This window comes from Oncorhynchus tshawytscha, linkage group LG10 (genome assembly GCF_018296145.1).
Source record: "Oncorhynchus tshawytscha isolate Ot180627B linkage group LG10, Otsh_v2.0, whole genome shotgun sequence".
In the NCBI taxonomy this organism is placed as follows: Eukaryota; Metazoa; Chordata; class Actinopteri; order Salmoniformes; family Salmonidae; genus Oncorhynchus; species Oncorhynchus tshawytscha.
Genome location: NC_056438.1, coordinates 48,585,185 through 48,607,386, shown reverse-complemented (window position 1 = coordinate 48,607,386; position 22,202 = coordinate 48,585,185). Strand labels below are relative to the sequence as shown.

Here is a 22,202-nt window from a genome sequence, read left to right as displayed (position 1 = left end):
TGTTACTTACCAGACACTCCTCCGTAGGTGGTGCGCTTGCCCTTGCCGATGCCAGGCCAGGGGGTGCTGTCAGCTTTTAGGCCCATCATTCCAGACACTGTGTTGGTGGCAGTGACTCCATCTGCCCCTCCTATAACAACAAGACCACAGTCACTATTGAGCTTGATATTGCTGAAATTCCAGTCATTCAAAAATGGTTGTCTGCTGCGCCTTCCCCTCCACCCCCCATTCTAGAAATACTTCAACCTCCCTTCACATCCTTTCCCAACATGAGGGAAAAAAAGGAACAAATGAGAAAAAAGAGGATGGGGGCAGGGATTTGAAGCTAGGTTTCGTTTCATTTCGGACAGACAACGTCAACAGCCGATCACATTGGATTTCACATAGTCTCACAGTAGGAGTGCTGATCCAGGATTAGGATTCTCCTGTCCACATAATCATATTCATGTCAAAGGCAAAACTGATCCTATATAAGCACTCCTACTCTGAGACTCTGGACTGTCGTTACCTTCGTGTGCAGCCTTCGCAATGTCCACGATGTTGGTGACGTTGGGCGTGAGCTTGGCGAAGAAGGGGATCTTGGCGGTCTGTCTCACCCACCGACAGATGTTCATCACCATCACAGGATCCTATAACAACAGATTCAGGATCAGTTTGAGGAAATAAATACAATATTTCACTTCTAGTATAGTATAATGAAGTTGTCCTCTGAAGAGGGGTGTTGCTGGCTCCAAATTTTAAAAAGGATGATCTCACCCAGTTTTCACGAGTGCTAACTTGTGAAGTTTCGAAAATGTTGAAGTTTGTGAGGAATTAGGCCACTAAACCAACCTCCATCTGTTGTAGCATTGAAATGTTTGACAGGTTTTTGCAAATATACCCTTTTTGTCATAATGTAAGCAGGCACGCGCACAAACACGCACACACAGCTCTCTCTGAGTTCCTCCTTTAAGCTCTGATGGGAAAGAAAAACACTGTTGTGTCCATACAGGTTCCTTCAAAGACCCTGCAGCTCCACTGTTGCATTTTCATAGCAGCTCAGTTGCTATTTCTCCCTCTGTCTTCCTTCTCCTCTCTCTCCCTCCCTCTCTACCTCTCTCTCCCTCCCTCTCTACCCCTCTCTCTACCTCTCTCTCTACTTACTACCTTCTTGCCCTTTGTGCTGTTTCTGTGCCCAATAATGTTTGTACCATGTTTTGTGCTGCTACCATCTTGTGCTGTTGTCATGTTGTGTTGCTACCATGCTGCGTTGTCATGTGTTGCTGCCATGCTCTGTTGTTGTCTTAGGTCTCTCTACTTAGTGTTGTGTTGTCTCTCTTGATGTATGTTTTGTCCTATATTTTAATTTAATTATTTTTTTATTTTTAATCCCAGCCTCCGTCCCTGTAGGAGGCCATTTGCCTTTTGGTAGGCCGTCATTGTAAATAAGAATTTGTTCTCAACTGACCTGCCTAGTTAAATAGAGGTTAAATAAAAAATAAAACGTTTATCACACTCCTCTCTCTCTCTCTACTTTTCTCTACCTCTCTCTCTCCCTCTGCCTCTCTGTCTACCTATCTCTCTCCCTCTCTCTACCTCTCTCTCTTACCGCTCTCCCTTCCTTATTTCTGCCTCCTCCCTCTCTCTTTCTTTGCACCCTTTCTCAGGACACAGTTCTACTTGTTGGCACATACTGTTCACCCATTGGCAGTGGTATTTTGTTCTCCTGTGTTAACTGAAGTGAGATTGATGATGGCTGAGCCATATCCCCAAGGTACTGTGGTAAAGGCTGCCTGTCTGTCCACACCAAAGTTATTGACAACCTTGTTAAAGATGAGCAATCATGACTGTATAACATGAATAATTAAAATACTGAGTTGTTTTGTATGCAAAAAAAGGGGGAAATTATATTACTTCATACTAATACAATTGCTCAAAGAAAGACAAGTAATATATTTTTTTCTCAAAAGTTAAGGATCAAAATAATTGACACCCCTAAAGATTCTTATAAATAAAGTAGTCAAAAGTTTGGTATTTGTGACCCATTTCAGGAAACTAGGCATATGTCATGGGTCACTACTTCACAGGAGAGCCATTTGAACGTAACCTTTTTTTTAAATGATCAAAATGCGTTTTTTGGCAGAAATGCCATCTGGAACATGTGAACTTTCATGTGCCTTAATAACATACTTGTGTGCCATCTGTAAATACAAATACAATTGTTAAATTACGAGCCTAGTTGTTTTAGCCACAGAAAAAGTCATCAACCTTACCACTAGCCATGATTGGCTGAAATAATGAGTGGACTGGACATGTCGAGAGATGACTTTGGATTGGTCTGCCGTATAGCAAGCTTCTGTCTATTTGAGCAGGTCAGCATGTCTAGGTAATCCTGTCTAAAAATACTCGTAAAAAAATGTATCGCGTAGTAAAACTGCATAAGTGTTGCTCTCCACTTTCTGGAAGACCGAGTTTTGAAATCTGTGGAATTCGAGTAAGATAGCTTAGGAGATGGAGAAAACACCTGTCTCCGGATTACATCTTCAACTAAGGGCAACCATGTCATCCGACAGGAAACATGTCTGTCCATGATGTATACGGGTAAGATAGTCTAGCTAGCTACATGTTCATATATTACACATTTCTAATTTTGACAGAAAAGGGGTTTCATTTCAAGTTAAAGTGTACTGTTAGCTAGCTAACGTTAGCTGGCTGGCTCGCTAGCTAACGTTACGTGTATGATCTCATTATTCATATCTCAGAGCCATTTGCTTGGCTAGTTATAGCCTAAATGTTAGCTAGCTAACATTGAACCTGGTTGGTTAGCTATCTGCAGATTTGTGCAGTGTAGTAATGTCATGAGTTGGGATTATGGTTCATTGTTTAGCTATCTACATGTCTTAACAAAAGACCCCAATATGCAAGCAACCATTTCAGGTGAGTTCAATTTCAGAGCACTGTCGTCTGAGTGTGCCAGAGCGCAGAATAACTGATGAATTTACGAACGCTCAACACCCGTTGAATATGGCTGGAGTCAGTAAACGTTGGCAAAAAAAGCGTAATTAAATTGTTGCCTGCAGCACAGTTACAGTCACCAACGCTCTGGATAACATGAAAACAGCCTAACCAGCTCTGCTAGGGCGAGTAAAATGGTCAGAGTTTGGGTGGGGGCTAAAGATTAAGAGGATGTGAACGATGCGGAATGGGTGTAGACAAAGAAGAGCCCTCCAGTAGGTACCAAAACATTCAAAGGCCATTTTCTCAAAAGTGAGGTTACAAGTTTATCAACTTTTAGCTGCCGCATGCATCCCTTAACTATGTAAAAAAGCACCATTTAAAATATTGCTACATAAGACCGAATCAAGGCGGTCAGTCACATTTGGTCCCATATTCCTAGCATGCAGTGACTACTTGTTTGATGCATTTGCCGTTTGTTTTGGTTTTGTTTCAGATAATTTTCTTCCAGGAGAATATGTTTTTAGGGCCTCTCGAGTGGCGCAGCAGTCTAAGGCATTGCATCACAGTGCTAGAGGTGTCACTACAGACCTGGGTTCAATCCCGGGCTGTATAACAACCTGCCGTGATCGGGAATCCCATAGGGCGGCGCACTATTGGCCCAGTGTCGTCCGGGTTAGGGGACGGTTTGGCCGGGGGGGCTTTACTTGGCTCATTGTGCTCTAGCGACTCCTTGTGGTGGGCCGGGCGCCTGCAGGCTGACCTCGGTCGTCTGGTGAACGTTTCCCCTGACACATTGGTGCGGCTGGCTTCCCGGGTTAAGCGGGTGGATGTTAAGAAGCGCGGTTTGGTGGGGGCATGTTTCGGAGGACGCGTGACGCAATGAGACAAGATCGAAATTGGGGAGAAAAAAGCTGTAAAAAAATGATTCAATATTTTTTTAGCATCCATTAAATGTGGATGCTACCATGGTTACGGATAATCCTGAATGAATTGTGAAAAATTATGAGTTACAGAGGGACAAAGATCATAACCACAAGACATGCTATCCTCCCCTGTTATTGGTAAGAGTTTAGCATGTTAGCATGTCTTCGGGGTATGATATTTGATATTTTTTATAGTGATTGGTGCCACTATTATTATAGTGACTCAATCTGTGTTTGTGATTCTTGTATATGGCAATGTGATTAGCCTGAGGTAGCATTTGTCCGTTGAAACCATTAAAATCTGGGTGATGCACAGCATACTAAACAGCTATTTAACAGTGCAGGTCTTCTGCCCAACGAGAGCCTTTCTCTGTGGTTCTCTAAGTGTGAACTCTGTTCCGCTGTGTGTGTATGTGATCATTAGTGTATACGTGTGCGAATACACTTATATTTGTGTGTGTGTGTGTGTGTGTTTGTGTGTCCACCAGAGTGGGTCGTGGGAGGGATGTGGGCGGCATGTGTTTTTAACAAGGCTGGCAGCGAAACACAAATGAGAAAGCCTGACTGGGGGAAGAAACTGGAATGTATATGGATGGGAAAAACTGAGTGATGGAGAGAACACAAGTGAAAGAGGGAGAACGGATGATTTTATTGTCGATTGTAATGTATTATTCAACATGGGATCATGCAAATAAAGCTTCTTTGAATTTGAATGGCAAGTGTGAATACAAGTTAACAAATACACTGAGTGTACAAAACATGAGGAAGGATTTTTAAGCCTTGAGACAATTGAGACATGGATTGTGTATGTGTGCCATTTAGAGGTTGAACAGGCAAGACAAAAGATTGAAGTGCCTTTGAACGGGGTATGGTAGTAGGTACCAGGTGCACCGGTTTGATTGTGTCAAGAACTGCAATGCTGCTGGGTTTTCCACACGGAACAGTTTCCTGTGTGTATCAAGAATGGTCCACCACCCAAAGGACATCCAGCCAACTTGACACAACTGTGGGAAGCTTTGGACTCAACATGGGCCAGCATCCCTGTGGAACGCTTTTGACACCTTGTAGATTCCATGCCCCGACGAATTGAGGCTGTTCTGAGGGCAAAAGGTGCAACTCAATTTTTTTGTGTGCACTCAGTGTATATGGCAAGAAACAGAAAATGAGAGATGACGGAGGGAGAGATGAAGGAGGGATGGGAATCGAGAGAAAGGAAGAGGAAGGGAGAGAGAGGGTAAACAGTGTAAATAGCTATGTCAACAGCTGGAGTAATGACAGAGGATTGACAGATCAGGGGAAGAAACAGCCTTTCATGTCCATAATGTGTAGGGTGTTGGAGAATGGGGTGCATCTGCAGTTTGCGAGAAGAAAGGAATAGGTGTGTGTGTGTGTGTGTATAAAAAACACTAATAAGCCTGTCCTGGAAGGCTAAGACTGTGTGTGTTTTAACGGATGCTGTGGTAAGAACCTAATGTCGTCACAGGAGGGGGGATGCTGGTCTGTGAAGCAGGCACACACACTCACACGCACACTCCTGTGACAGCTTATAAAAGACTTTGGGCTGCAAGTGTGTGCTGCAAGTGTGTGTGCAGCAACCAAAGCCCCTGGCCTGCGAGGACCTCTCTCAGCAATGTGGATGTAAAGTACTGCCTCCTGTAGCAACCTACCTTTAGGCCTCCCCTAACTCATCATACCCCTCCCACACACCACACAAGCCCAGAGAGAGGTGTCCTCCTTGGGAGAGCTTTACATTTTTGATCCAGTGCAGCCTGCATGGGCCAATATGACATATGCTTCCCTTTGTCTCTTTTACAGGGTGGTGGGTGGTGCGGTGAGGCCCAGGAAGACCATCTCGTGGTGTTGAGGGACATTAAGTGCCACTGTATATCAACGGCTCCATAAAAAAAGAGCCTGTGCAGCAAGGCAATAGCTCTGATCCTCAGGCACATCGTCTACTTTTGATCTCGGGGGGGCTTTTGTTTCGGTTTTAACACAATACTTCAATGTGACTCCTGTATTGAGGGAAAGGCCCATCAAAGTGACTGGGGCAGAAGTAAAAGATGGTTTCCTTGCACTGAGCTGGAGAGGGATCTATCCGCGCAGAACAAAGCATAGATCGAATAGAGGAGGGGGGATAGAGTTTTGGAGGCTTTGTGGGCTACGCCTTCAGAGTTGAGGGACAGCTCCTAGGCCTTCAGAGGAGAGTGAGAGGGAATCACAGGAGAATGAGAAGCAGGACCATGGACAGCTCCTAGGCCTTGGGGAAGGCAATATGAAGGCATGGTTTTGTATGTAACTATGTACTGTTTTCTTTCTTGGGCCGAGGCTGTGATACCTTTAATTATGTGTGTGCGTATACCGTGTGTGTATGCATATGTGTGTGTCTGCACTCAGTACACTATATATGTGTGTATATTCTGTGTGGGGGATGTAGTATCAGTGGACACACACACACACACACACACACACACACACACACACACACACACAGAGAGACAGAGAGAGATATGTTTATTGGACTGCTGATGGAGAAGCGTGCCACAGCCAGCCCCTCTCCCTGTGAGGATCACTAATTTGTTTTCTAAAATTAAAACTAACCTGGGGGCTGTGGCTAATGGCCACGGACATAACACATTAAAGTAGCACACATCTCCAAAACCCACAAAACTAACTAATTTCAGTTATCTATATTTTCTCTATTCTTATCTATCTACAGTTGAAGTCGTAAGTTTACATACACCTTAGCCAAATACATTTAAACTCAGTATTTCACAATTCCTGACATTTAATCCTAGTAAAAACTTGATGTCTTAGGTCAGTTAGGATCACCACTTTATTTTAAGAACGTGAAATGTCAGAATAATCATAGAGAGAATGATTTATTTCAGCTTTTATTTCTTTCATCACATTCCCAGTGGGTCAGAAGTTTACATACACTCAATTAGTATTTGGTAGCATTGCCTTTAAATTGTTTAACTTGGGTCAAATGTTTTGGGTAGCCTTCCACAAGCTTCCCACAATAAGTTGGATGAATTTTTGCCCATTCCTCCTGACAGAGCTGGTGTAACTGAGTCAGGTTTGTAGGCCTTCTTGCTCGCACATGCTTTTTCAGTTCTGCCCACAAATTGTCTATGGGATTGAGGTCAGGGCTTTGTGATGGCCACTCCAATACCTTTGTTGTCCTTAAGCCATTTTGCCACAACTTTGGAAGTATACCTCCGTGCTTCATGGTTGGGATGGTGTTCTTCGGCTTGCAAGCCTCCCCCTTTTTCCTCCAAACATAACGATGGTCATTATGGCCAAACAGGTCTATTTTAGTTTCATCAGTCCAAAGGACATTTCTCCAAAAAGTACAGTCTTTGTCCCCATGTGCAGTTGCAAACCGTAGTCTGGCTTTTTGGAGCACTGGTTTTGGAGCAGAGGCTTCTTTCTTGCGGAGCAGCCTTTCAGGTTATGTCAATATAGGACTCGTTTTACTGTGGATATAGATAATTTTGTACCTGTTTCCTCCAGCATCTTCACAAGGTCCTTTGCTGTTGTTCTGGGATTGATTTGCACTTTTCGCACCAAAGTACGTTAATCTCTAGGAGACAGAATGTGTCTCCTTCCTGAGTGGTATGATGGCTGCATGGTCCCATGGTGTTTATACTTGCGTATTATTGTTTGTACAGATTAACGTGGTACCTTCAGGCGTTTGGAAATTGCTCCCAAGGATGAACCAGACTTGTGGAGGTCCACAATTCTTTTTCTGAGGTCTTGGCTGATTTCTTTTGATTTTCCCATGATGTCAAGCAAAAAGGCACTGAGTTTGAAGGTAGGCCTTGAATTGTGATACAGTGGATTATAAGTGAAATTATCTGCCTGTAAACAATTGTTGGAAAAATGACTTGTGTCATCCATAAAGTAGATGTCCTAACCGACTCGCCAAAACTACAGTTTGTTAACAAGAAAGTTGTGGAGTGGTTGAAAAACAAGTATTAATGACTCCAACCTAAAAGTATGTAAACTTCCGACTTCAACTGTATGTTGTAGTCTTAATAACATCCACAGGCCTAGCCAGCGTAATGATATAATTGTGGTTCTAGTCTTTGTAAGATCTTACATTGGTGCCACCTCCAGCAGTGAGCTCTGTTTTCAGATGGTAGGTTTTTAATAGGTCATTCCCTGTGGTTAGTTTCTGTAGCATAGCTTTTGTGCTGGGAGGTCAAAGCTTATTGTTAGCATTCCTGGAAGATGTACCAGCAAGCAGCCGTAATCCCATGCTTATGTGTCATTAAATCATTTCCCTTGCATTGTCTTAGAATCTGAAAAAGATGTCATCCTGTGTGTGTGTGTGTGTGTGTGTGTGTCTCCCTCTCTCTCTGCGCCTATCCGTGTGTGGCCACCGTCGGTGTGATTAAATGCTATTTCCTTGCTTTAGTTCACGCAGAGGTTACCTGCCAGGAGGCAGAGGCCTGTGATTAGCCTTGTGTCCTTACAGAGGGGGGATCCACACACAGTGCGGTGCCCCCTGCAGTGCTCATCATAATTTATGAGCACTGCAGGGGGCACAATGGTTCTGTCTCGTGTTTAAAGGGAAACAGGCCCAAGTCTCCTGGCGATCGTAAACTGCCAGGGTAAGAAGGCGGCAGATGGAGGAAATCAAGTCAAATCGCAGCATTGCTGTTAGAAAAGCCACCAAGTGCTACATTTGTGGTAGTGATTGGATTTTTTTGGTTAAGGCCCATTGTGGGGATTTTGACACATTTGTTTAAATCGTTTTAATCTGTAACTTTTAAGGTTTTATTACAAGATGAGTGTATGTATTCGTCAGAGTGTTTCTCTGAATCTAAAGTGGAATTCTGTAAGAAATATTTTTGGGGTGTAACAAAATTGCATTTTCAAAGCAATTGGCTATGTGTATTGAGTGCATATTAAAGAATGGCGAATGATCGACCCAGGACAGAAAGGGTTGGATGTGGTTCAGCCGTGTTCCACGAGGAATTTAAAGGTCTAAGTAATGAAATGGTTTTGCCAGAGTGTGTGACACTGGTGGAGTGTGTGTGTCAGTGTGATGGTAGATACCTGTCCACAGGCCAGTCCCATGCCCCTTTCTCCCATTCCATGGGGACAGGAAAGGTTGAGCTCCAGTGCATCCGCCCCGGAGTCCTAGACAGAAAAACACACACACAACCATCAGCTGTGTCTGCATCGATGTCAATGGGACATTCAGTGACAATTCGACTTAAGAGTGGAGATTAGGGTTCTCCCCGATGTGATTTCTCTGTGATAAAAGGAAACAAGGGAACATCCCAGCTCGGTTCCCAAGAGTTGTTTTGAGTACATTTTACTGTGACATGTTAAAATCTTCGCATAGCATAAATGATGACTACCGAACATAACAGTTCTCAAGTACCTGTCATGCCATCTGCAAAGAGACAAGTAAAGAACCGACACGACACATCTACATTAGTATCAATGGCGACAGAAATAAAAACACTGCATGCATGAGCACGGGGATACCGCAGAAAAACACATTTCAAAGACAGACTCAACTGAGATGCGAACCGAGCATTGCAAAGGGAAAACGAGTGCCTAACACCTTTAAAAAAACACTCTTAAAATAGCTGTGGAAACTTGTTGTTGACACGTCAAAGAAGCTATAAAATAATGGTGCTGGTGGATGGGATGGGAGAGGAGAAATGGGTAGCGGTGGTTCATGGGAGGAAGGATAGTAAGAAATAAGGCATTCAACAGGCAATTACACTGTGGAGAAGCGTTCTGACAATGAATCAAAATGGCGGAAGCATCGGGACGATTTCCAGAGACCCCTTATTTCTCAGTCCCATCCAGCATGCCTGCAGAATGTCAGGCCACCACAATCTATGGCCTTCCTCACAACTGACAGCCATTAGAGAGCAAGAATGAATAATAAGGGTTTTAGCCATTCTAAAGGAGAAGGGGGAGAGAGTGGTTGGATAGCTGGATATAGCTATTTATCATAGTCAGCTTTCAGGAGAGGTGGAGGGGGCATGTTGGTCGTATGGACCTCAAACTAAACTCCATGGTTAATTAAGCTAAATGGATGGGAGAGGGGAATGTATTGAGCCAAAAAGCAGAGGAGAGAGGACAGGTTTCCTAAAAGGGGCTGGCGGATTTCCCAAAAGCGTGCTTTCATCTTTCTCTGTGGGGAGGGCATATTTTCGAAAACGGAGGGCAATGAGTAACAAAGTCTGCATACCTGTGGGTCATCGTTCAGGCAAACATAAAATATTGACTGTTCTTATGGACTTGCTCATGCCAAAAAGAATTGTGTGAAAGACAAGCATATCTGCATCATTTGATCGCCTGCCATCCCTAACATTTCCACATACACTAAGTCATTAATATTGACTAGTTAGTACAATCCTGTGGCCGTGAGCTCACCTGATTGCGCCAGTCAATGTAAATGGCATCAGACAGCCTTGGATAGTGCTAAACACTAGACATCAACATTCTAATAACCAAGACAATAGAAGGAAGGGAAGCGCTGCTAGGGTGCACAATAGTATGGCTTGGGAGATAGAAAGTGCTCTTTGGTAAAAGGGGTTAATTGGTCATCAAAAAACAAAGAGGACCAAGGCACTCCTCGTATCATTAAAATGCTTTTATTTGTATGGCATGTCGAATGGAAATCAAGATTTTAGAACTCGTCTTCGTCAGGGAGTACAACGACTGCCTTGGTCCTGCTCACATATGACCTTGGCGTACAAAGACAGTTACCACTGAATTAACAAACGTTTCCCCATTGGCACAAGTGAGCCCTACTGTCTGGTGTCACACAGTACATCTACGTTGAGTTCTCTGAAAGGCTCCGATTCACTGCTCTTCATATTTACGCATTAAGTTTAAGCTGTCCAGAATGATGGACGCTGTGTGTGTGTGTGTCTGTTTATGTTTGTCAGTGAGAGCAGGTGTATCTCATTCTGCCTGTGAACCTCTCAGGGCACTGCAGATACGCTCCACTTCAGAGCCAGAGGCCTCAACACGCACGCACGCACGCACGCACGCACACACACACACACACACACACACACACACACACACACACACACACACAGAGCTCATTTATTAGGGCTGACGTTAACTTCGACAGAGTTTAAGTACCCCAGCTTGATCAAAGCTAAACTAGCCCTCACTATCGAAAATGTTATCACATCAAGGCTGCTTTGATAGACAATTCATCTGGGAAAATAAAAAGCATTTTTGAATGAATTCAAGGCTGACATTAATAAAGGCCTCTTCAGTTGGAGAAACTCAAAGCTGAAAGACAGTTTGAGTAAGTCTTGTTGGAGAATATCTGTTTGAGGCCTGCTGGCAACAGTACAGCCCCTTACCAGACCATAAGCTCTAGTGGTTAGCAACAAGCCTCACCAGGAGTAAGAGTCTGGCCATGATAGGCATAACTCACCTCTGTAGGATGTCAAGTGCTTTATAGCTAGCTAACAGTCCCATGTTGGAGGGGATCCATCCGTTACAGTTTTTCTCAATCAACATACAAGCTATTGTTGGATCTGTGTTGAGACGTACAACGGAACGGCGATGATCAAATGCTCAAATACATTTTCAGAACTTCTGATCTTGCCTTAGTACCTGACTTGCATATCTTAGACCACATTTAGCAAAACTTGAAATACAAATGTTCTCGGTGAACACAAAATTCACTGTTAAGTATTTGGTTCACAGAATATAAACACATTGTTTTCACCAGAAGAGAAACGTGTGAAATTATGTTCTCTGTTTCCAGTGCAGTAGTATCAGTAAATGCTACTGCACAAAATTCTAAATCACCCCGTCAGTATCACACTATGTACAATATATGGAAAGATCTAGGCATTGGGGACTGTCTAATTGTTTGCATTTTTTATAATATTGGGGGCATGCAGAGATTGAAGTTGGGTTACTCCTAAGTCATCAGATTCAACACTGTGACCTTCTAAGCTTTACTTAGGTGTGGATTAAGGCATGTACAGTGCCTTCGGAAAGTATTTAGATCCCTTGACTTTTTCCACATATTGTTACGTTACAGCCTTATTCTAAAATGTATTAAATTAAACAATTCCTCATCAATCTACACACAATACAACCTAAACGAAAAAGTGAAAACAGGTTTTTAGAAATGTTTGCAAAAACAGAAATACATTATTTACATAAGTATTCCGACCCTCTGCTGTGAGACTCAAAATTGAGCTCAGGTGCATCCTGTTTCCATTGATCATCCTTGAGATGTTTCTACAACTTGATTGGAGTCCACCTGTGGTAAATTCAATTAATTGGATATTATTTGGAAAGGCACACACCTGTCTATATAAGGTCCCACAGTTGACAGTGCATGTCAGAGCAAAAACTAAGCCATGAGGTTGAAGGAATTGTCCATAGAGCTCCGAGACAGGATTGTGCCGAGGTACAGATCTGCGGAAGGGTACCAAAAACTGTCTGCAGCATTGAAGGTCCCCAAAAACACAGTGGCCATCCATCATTCTTAAATGGAAGAAGTTAGGAACCACCAAGACTCTTCCTAGAGCTAGCTGTCCATCCAAATTGAGCAATTGGGGGAGAAGGGCCTTGGTCAGGGAGGTGACAAAGAACCCCTTGGTCACTCTGACAGAGCTCCAGGGTTCTTCTGTGAATATGGGAGAACCTTACAGAAGGACTACCATCTCTGCAGCACTCCACTAATCAGGCTTTTATGGTAGAGTGACCAGATGAAAGCCACTCCTGAGTAAAAGGCAAATGACAGCCCGCTTGGAGTTTGCCAAAAGGCACGTAAAGTCTATCAGACCGTGAGAAACAAGATTCTCTGGTCTGATGAATCCAAGAATTGAACTCTTTGGCCTGAATGCTAAGCGCCACGTCTGGAGAAAACCTGGAACCATCCCTACGGTTGTAATAGTCTAGGTGTAGCTGGTGCAGAGGAGTCTGGCACAGGACAGCAGAGATGCGTAACACAAGTAACTTTACTCAAATATTCCAATAACATGTCGTAATACCAAGCCCACAATAACGGACCAAACATACATAAAACAATCACGCCCAAAAACCATGAGGAAAACAGAGGGTTACATAATAAACATGTAATTGGGGAATTGAGACCAGGTGTGTAAAACAAAGACAAAACAAATGGAAAATGAAGAGTGGATCGGCGATGGCTAGAAGGCCGGTGACGCCGACCACCAAACGCCGCCCGAACAAGGAGAGGGACCGACCTTGGCGGAAGTCGTGACAACGGTGAAGCATGGTGGTGGCAGCATCATGCTGTAGGGATGTTTTTCAGTGGCAGAGACAGGGAGACTTGTCAGGATTGGGGGAAAGATGAATGGAGCAAAGTACAGAGAAATCCTGTTTTTGCTTTGTCATTATGGGGTATTGTGTGTATATTGATAGAATAAGGCTGTAACGTAAAACAAAATGTGGAAAGCCTACAAAAAATGTGCAAACCAGCCTTTGTATTGAATACATAGAATTGGATTGTGATGATACTGATGAATGAATCCTGCAATCAATGTGCAGGAATAATATTTGATTTGTATGAAAGTGTTTGGTGAAATATGCATTAAAGAAGCGTAATTGACCATAATTCTGCACCTTGGGATAGTTGTACTTCCAATTTTGATCATAATTATTTAGTGACTGCAAAATCAAAAGACACACTAACTTTCTGTTTGGTCTGCTTGGACTGAAGAGATAAGTATGGTGCATCTACATCTGTATTGCTTGCTGTTTCTGTATAAGCACTTTGTGACAACTGCTGATGTAAAAAGAACATTTGATTGATTGATTGAGTGATCGGTTGTGTTAATCTTGTTAAGACAACCAATCTTGTTCTTTCGATTAATGTACTTGCAATTTTTATTATATTATATGGTTTTGATGAATGTATTTATATTGAGAGAAATCAACATCATTTTGAAAACGCATTTACTGTTTTGCCAAAGGCCACAGAGTTCTATGTCTTGTGAACTCTGTTTGAAAATTGTCAACATTGTTCCAAAAAATGCTTTAATGAGATTGAGAAAAACTGTAAATGTGTGTCAAGTGTGCTACCTCTCCGGCCTCTATGTCACTAGGCTGCTCGTTATGGCGCACACCTGTCACCATCGTTATGTGCACCTGCATGTCATTAGACTCACCTGGACTCCATCACTTCACTGATTATCTTCCTTATATATGTCACTCCCTTTGGTTTCTTCCCCAGCCGTAATTGTTTCTGTTTCAGTTTCATGTCTGTGCGTTGTTCGTGTTTGTTTTGTATTATGTTTTCATTTATTTATGAAATGATTCGCTCACAGAACTTTCTTCCCGACTCCCAGTGCACACATTACAATGTGACTCGTGTCGTTTCAGGAAACTAGGCGTATGTCGCAAGTCATCACTTCACATGAGAGGCATTTGAACATAACGTTAAAAAATAAATCTAAATGCGTTTTTTGTCAGAAATACATTCTGGAACATGTGAACTATCATGTGCCTTAACAAGAAACTTGTATGCAATCTGTAAATACAAATTACAATTGTTAAATTGCGAGCCTAGTTGGTTTAGTCACGGAAAAAGTCAGGAACCTTCCCGCTAGCCATGATTGGCAGAGATAATGGATGGGCTGGACATGCCAAGAGATGAGGTCAGATTGGTCAGCCATGTAGCACGCTTTGTTTATAACATGAGCTGGTCAGTATGTGTAGGTAATCCTTTCTAACGCAGCGTTGAAAAAAATATATATCACGTAGTAGAACTGCATAAGTGTTGCTCTAAACTTTCTGAAGGACCAAGTTTTGAAATCAGTGGACGCCCGGTGGAAATAGAGTATGATAGCTAAGGAGATGGAGAAAATTGTGGCGTTTGATTGCAAATATGCAGAGGGATTCGGAAAGAGAACACAGAAGGCTGTTGTATGAAACCTGTCTCCAGATTATATCTTCAAACTAAGGACTACCATGGTATCCGTGACAGAGAGGAAGAGGTGTCCAGCCATGGAAGATAGTCTAGCTAGCTACATTTTCAGATATTATACATTTCTAATTTTGTCAGAAATTTGTTTTCATTTTAAGTAATTAAAGCATACTGTTAGCTGGCTGGCTCGCTAAATAATGTTATGTGTATGAACTGTGTATTAATATTATTCGTATCTCAGAGCCATTTGCATTACTAGTCAGCCTAATATTAGCTCGCTAACATTGGTAAGCTACCTGCAGATTCATGCAGGGTAGTAATGTTATGAGTTGGGATTATGGTTAATTATTTAGCTAGCTATCTAGCTAGCTAACATTTTAATTTTTTATTTTACCGTTATTTTACCAAGTAAATTGACTGAAAACACGTTCTCATTTACAGCAACGACCTGGGGAATAGTTACAGGGGAGAGGACGGGGATGAACGAGCCAATTGTAAACTGGGGATTGAACCTGGATTGAACCTGGTTGGTTAGCTACCTGCAGATTCATGCAATGTAGTAACGTTATGAGTTGGGATTATGGTTCATTCTTTAGCTAGCTAGCTAGCTACATGTTTAAACAAAAGACTCCACTATGCAAGTAACCAGTTCACTACACCTTCTGTATCCTGTGCATGTGACAAATAAACTTAGATTTTATTTGATGTAGTATGTGTTTACCAGAGACAGTAATGTGAAGAATATGACCTGCACCAAAGTCAAATTAGGATATAACATTAGGCCAGACAGTATCCAAGTTCAAAAAATTCTCCGGAAGAATGTCCTGCTTTTGTTTCGTCACACTCACAACCATAAATTATTTTCTGTAATTGGCTCGCCATTAACTTGTAAATACTGATCTTTTGTGAGTTTATTTTCCTGTAATAATGAAGGCAAATGAGTGAAAGTGAAGATGTTGTCAGCTATATGATATGGTCATTATTTGAACTGGCAAGCCAGCTAACTTAACATTAGCTAGTTAGCTAACAAGCTTGAAACGAACCCAAAGATAGTTTAGAATGTTGCTTTTAGTTGCATGGTTTGCTAGGTTGACATATACAGTACTACATTCATTAATAGAGTTCATTGGTGTTACAATACACTAGTTATGCTATTTTGGACCACCAGGCTATTGATGTCATGTATTTATACTTTTTCATAAGGACAACGATACGTTTGATGTCAGACGACAATAGAATGTTCTTGATCATATTACTCCAGTGCTAGCCTCCCTACACTGGCTTCCTGTCAAAGCAAGGGCTGATTTCAAGGTTTTACTGCTAACCTACAAAGCATTACATGGGCTTGCACCTACCTATCTCTCTGATTTGGTCCTGCCGTACATACCTACACGTACGCTACGGTCACAAGACGCAGGCCTCCTAATTGTCCCTAGAATTTCTAAGCAACAGCTGGAGGCAGGGCTTTCTCCTATAGAGCTCCATTTTTATGGAATGGTCTGCCTACCCATGTCAGAGACACAAACTCGGTCACAACCTTTAAGTCTTTACTGAAGACTTATCTCTTCAGTGGGTCATATGATTGAGTGTAATCTGGCCCAGGAGTGTGAAGGTGAACGGAAAGGCTCTGGAGCAACGAACCGCCCTTGCTGTCTCTGCCTGGCCGGTTCCCCTCTTTCCACTGGGATTCTCTGCCTCTAACCCTATTACAGGGGCTGAGTCACTGGCTTACTGGGGCTTTTTCATACCGTCCATAGGAGGGGTGCATCACTTGAGTGGGTTGATTCACTGATGTGGTCATCCTGTCTGGGTTGGCGCCCCCCCTTGGGTTGTGCCATGGCGGAGATCTTTGTGAGCTATACTCAGCCTTGTCTCAGGATGGTAAGTTGGTGGTTGAAGATATCCCTCTAGTGGTGTGGGGGCTGTGCTTTGGCAAAGTGGGTGGGGTTGTATCCTTCCTGTTTGGCCCTGTCCGGGGGTGTCCTCGGATGGGTCCACAGTGTCTCCTGACCCCTCCTGTCTCAGCCTCCAGTATTTATGCTGCAGTAGTTTATGTGTCGGGGGGCTAGGGTCAGTTTGTTATATCTGGAGTACTTCTCCTGTCCTATTCGGTGTCCTGTGTGAATTTAAGTGTGCTTTCTCTAATTCTCTCTTTCTCTCTTTCTTTCGCTCTCTCGGATGCCCTGAGCCCTAGGACCATGCCCCAGGACTACCTGACATGATGACTCCTTGCGGTCCCCAGTCCACCTGGCCGTGCTGCTGCTCCAGTTTCAACTGTTCTGCCTTATTATTATTCGACCATGCTGGTCATTTATGAACATTTGAACATCTTGGCCATGTTCTGTTATAATCTCCACCCAGCACAGCCAGAAGAGGACTGGCCACCCCACATGTGCTCTCTCTAATTCTCTCTTTCTCTCTTTCTTTCTCTCTCTCAGAGGACCTGAGCCCTAGGACCATACCCCAGGACTGGCTGACATGATGACTCCTTGCTGTCCCCAGTCCACCTGGCTGTGCTGCTGCTCCAGTTTCAACTGTTCTGCCTTATTATTATTCGACCATGCTGGTCAGTTATGAACATTTGAACATCTTGGCCATGTTCTGTTATAATCTCCACCCGCACAGCCAGAAGAGGACTGGCCACCCCACATAGCCTGGTTCCTCTCTAGGTTTCTTCCTAGGTTTTGGCCTTTCTAGGGAGTTTTTCCTAGCCACCGTGCTTCTACACCTGCATTGCTTGCTGTTTGGGGTTTTAGGCTGGGTTTCTGTACAGCACTTTGAGATATCAGCTGATGTACGAAGGGCTATATAAATACATTTGATTTGATTTGATTTGATGTCATTGCGACAACTGTCAATAGACATAATATAAACCAGCCTTTAGTCTTGAAATCGTTGGTTGTTTGGTACATGCCTCATGTGAATCCGGGGCAAAGGCTGAATGGATGTAGATAAAAAGTGAAGTTACAAGTTTATTAACTTTCAAAGCAGAATTACTTTCCCATTGTTCCTCAACTGTAGTGTATGATATACCATTTTCTAGCTCCGAGTCTGTACTTTTATCCAAAAAACACAATTTCAAATTTTGCTACATAAGACCGAATCGAGCCACAAACACCATTCCCTAGCAATGAAATACTGTGCCACTACTACTACCATTATCAATCACCACAGTGGATTTAGCATGCCTGATGCAAACACAACAGTGTTGGTTTCACATCAATAACCACGAGTTCAATAGGGCTATGTGAGGTGACAGAGCAAAGCTGAGAAGGAACGATAGAATAAAAGATAGATTTCAGAGTCAAACATCCACATCGGAGGAGAAAATGAATAACATTTTTTGTTGTTGTTATGATTTCTTTCTTTCTCTTTCTTACACTCCCTTACTCTCTCTCTATCTCTCTCCTTTCTCTCTCACTCTCCCCTCACTCTCTCCCTTACTCTCTTCCTCCCCTTCTCTCACTTATCTTTCTCCATCTCCCTCCCTCCCTCCCTCACTCACTCAAATTCTCCCTCCCCTCTCCCTAAAATTATGTTTTTTTTTTTTTACATTGGATAAAAATGAACTCTGTTTGAAACATTGTTCCAAAAAATGCTTGTATGCGATTGAGATAAACTGTAAATACCATTCCCTAGCAATGAAATACTATGCCACTACTACTACTAGTATTATCAATGATCACAATGTTTTTAGCGCTTCCTGATGCAAACACAACAGTGTTGGTTTCACATCAATAACCATGAGTTCAATAGGGCTATGTGAGGTGACAGAGCAAAGGAACGACAGAAGAAATGAAAAAAACATTGTATGATTTATTCCCTCTCTCCATTACTCGCTCTCTCCCTCTTTATCTCTCTTTCTCTGTCTCTCTCTCCGTTACTATTACTCTCTCTTCCTTACTCTCTCGAAGAATAATAAGAATAAGAAATAAAAGTAATTAAAGAGCAGCAGTAAAATAACAATAGCGAGACTATATACAGGGGGGTACCGGTACAGAGTCAATGTGCGGGGGGCACCGGTCAGTTGAGGTAATATGTACATTTAGGCAGAGTTATTAAAGTGACGATGCATAGATTATAACAGAGAGTAGCAGCGGTGTAAAAAGGGGGGGGTGATGCAAATAGTCTGGGTAGCCATTTGATTAGATGTTCAGGAATCTTATGGCTTGGAGGTAGAAGCTGTTTAGAAGCCTCTTGGACCTAGACTTGGCGCTCCGGTACTGCTTGCTGTGTGGTAGCAGAGAGAATAGTGTAAGACTAGGGTGGCTGGAGTCTTTGACAATTTTTAGGGCCATCCTCTGACACCGCCTGGTATAGAGGTCCTGGATGGCAGGAAGCTTGGCCCCAGTGATGTACTGGGCCGTTCACACTACCCTTTGTAGTGCCTTGAGGTCGGAGACCGAGCAGTTGCCATACATGGCAGTGATGTAACCTGTCAGGATGCTCTCAATGTGCAGCTGTATAACCTTTTGAGGATCTGAGGACCCATGCCAAATCTTTTCACTCTCCTGAGGGGAATATGTTTTGTCGTGCCCTCTTCACAACTTTCTTGGTGTGCTTGGACCATGCTAGTTTGTTGATGATGTGGACACTAAGGAACTTGAAGCTCTCAACCTGCTCCACTGCAGCCCGGTCGATGAGAATGGGGGCGTGCTCGGTCCTCTTTTTCCTGTAGTCCACAATCATCTCCTTTGTCTTGATCACCTTGAGTGAGAGGTTGTTGTCCTGGCACCACACGGCCAGGTCTCTGACCTCCTCCCTATAGGCTGTCTCGTCATTGTCAGTGGTCAGGCCTACCACTGTTGTGTTATCGGCAAACTTAAGGATGGTGTTGGAGTCATGCCTGGCCGTGCAGTCCTGAGTGAACAGGGAGTACGGGAGGGGACTGAGCATGCACCCCTGAGGTGCCCCTGTGTTGAGGATCAGTGTGGCAGATGTGTTGTTACCTACCTTTATCACCTGGGGGCGGCCCTTCAGGAAGTTCAGGATCCAGTTGCAGAGAGAGGTGTTTAGTCCCAGGGTCCTTAGCTTATTGATGAGCTTTGAGGGCACTACAGTGTTGAACGCTGAGAGGTAGTCAATTAATAGCATTCTTAGATAGGTGTTCCTATTGCCCAAGTGGAAAAGGGCAGTGTGGAGTGCAATAGAGATTGTATCATCTGTGGATATGTTGGTGCGGTATGCAAATTGGAGTGGGTCTAGGGTTTCTGGGATAATGGTGTTGATGTGAGCCATGATCAGTCTTTCAAAACACTTCATGGCTACAGACATGAGTGCTACTGGTCAGTAGTCATTTAGGAAGGTTACTTTAGTGTTCTTGGGCACAGGCACTATGGTGGTCTGCTTGAAACATGCTGGTATTACAGACTCAGACAGGGAGAGGTTGAAAATGTCAGTGAAGACACTTGCCAGAAGGTCAGCGCATGCTCGCAGTACACGTCCTGGTAATCTGTCTGACCCTGCGGCCTTGTGAATCTTGACCTGTTTAAAGGTCTTACTCACATCAGCTGCAGAGAGTGTGATCACACAGTCTTCCGGAACAGCTGGTGCTCTCATGCATGTTTCAGTGTCATTTGCCTCAAAGCGAGCATAGAAGTAGTTTAGCTAATCTGGCAGGCTCGTGTCACTGGGCAGCTCTCGGGTGTGCTTCTCTTTGTAGTCTGCAATGTGGGGACGATGTCATCGATGTGCTTATTGATGAAGCCAATGACTGATGTGGTGTACTCCTCAATGCCATCGGATGAATCCCGAAACATATTCCAGTCTGTGCTAGCAAAACAGTCCTGTAGCTTAGCATCTGCTTCATCTGACCACTTTTTATGGATCTAGTCACTGGTGCTTCCTGCTTAAATTTTTGCTTGTAAGCAGGAATCAGGAGGATAGAATTATGGTCAGATTTGTCAAATGCAGGGCGAGGAAGAGCTTTGTATGCATCTCTATGTGTGGAGTAAAGGTGTTCCAGAATTCTTTCCCTCTGGTTGCACATTTAACATGCTGATAGAAATTTGGTAAACCAGATTTAAGTTTCCCTGCATTAAAGTCCCCGGCTACTAGGAGCGCCGCCTCTGGGTGAGCGTTTTCTTGTTTGCTTACAGCGGAATACAGCTCATTCAATGCTGTCTTAGTGCCAGCCTCAGTCTGTGGTGGTATGTACACAGCTACGAAAAATACAGATGTAAACTCTCTAGGTAGATAGTGTGGTCTACAGCTTGAGATGAGATACTCTACCTCAGGTGAGCAATAGCTTGAGTCTTCCTTACATATCATGCACCAGCTGTTATTTACAAAAATACATAGTCCACCGCCCTTTGTCTTACCAGACACCGCTGTTATATTCTTCCTGTACAGCATATAACCAGCCAGCTGTATGTTGATAGTGCCGTCGTTCGGCCACGACTCCTTGAAACATAAGATATTACAGTTTTGAACGTCCCGTTGGTAGTTTAATCTTCCGCATAGGTCATCGATTTTACTTTCCAAAGATTGCACGTTTGCTAGCAGAATGGAAGGAAGTGGGGGTTTATTCAATTGTTTACGAATTCTCAGAAGGCAGCCTGCCCTCTGGCCCCTTTTACATCGCCTCCTCTTCACGCAAATCACAGAGATCTGGGCCTGTTCCCGAGAAAGCAGTATATCATTTGCGTCGGGCTAGTCAGACTCGTTAAAGGAAGAAAAAAGGATTCTGCCTGCCCGTGGTGAGTAATCTCAGTCCTGATTTCCAGAAGTTATTTTCGGTCATAAGAGACAGTAGCGGCAACATTATGTACAAAATGTCCTTTTAAAGTCTATATAAACTAGAGACCTGCAGTGTTTGTCTCTATACCCTGGTGAAGACAGCTTGGCTGTCAAAACTTTGGTATTCAGTTATTGCATCTGAGCTCCTAGATTGTGAGGCTCTCCATTTCTTTTTCAAGGTTTCACATCAATAACCATTAGTTCAATAGGGCTATCTCTCTCTCTCTCACATACACTCTCTCTTCTCTCTCTCTCTATATCTCTCTTACATACTCTCTCTCTTCTCTCTCTCTCTCTCTCTCTCACGTACTCTCTCTCTTCTCTCTCTCTCTCACATACTCTCTCTCTTCTCTCTCTCTCTCTCTCTCTCTCTCTCTCTCTCTCTCTCTCTCTCTCTCTCTCACATACTCTCTCTCTTCTCTCTCTCTCTCACATACTCTCTCTCTCTCTCTCTCTCTCTCTCTCTCACGTACTCTCTCTCTTCTCTCTCTCTCTCACATACTCTCTCTCTCTCTCTCTCTCTCTCTCTCTCTCTCTCTCTCTCTCACATACTCTCTCTCTCTCTCTCTCTCTCTCTCTCTCTCTCACATACTCTCTCTCTTCTCTCTCTCTCTCACATACTCTCTCTCTTCTCTCTCTCTCTCTTTATCTCTCTCACATTCTCTCTCTCTCTCTCTCTCTCTCTCCCTCTCTCCCTC

General features: G+C 43.4%; 1 protein-coding gene across 1 annotated transcript in view; it reads right to left on the bottom strand.

The window, feature by feature from the left end:
* dpydb (dihydropyrimidine dehydrogenase b) overlaps positions 1 to 22,202 on the bottom strand; it is a 128,836-nt gene that overhangs the window by 16,076 nt on the left and 90,558 nt on the right. The window contains 3 exon segments of the mRNA XM_042328655.1: positions 11 to 130; positions 509 to 629; positions 8,925 to 9,008. Of these exon segments, the coding sequence (XP_042184589.1) occupies positions 11 to 130; positions 509 to 629; positions 8,925 to 9,008 (325 nt within the window).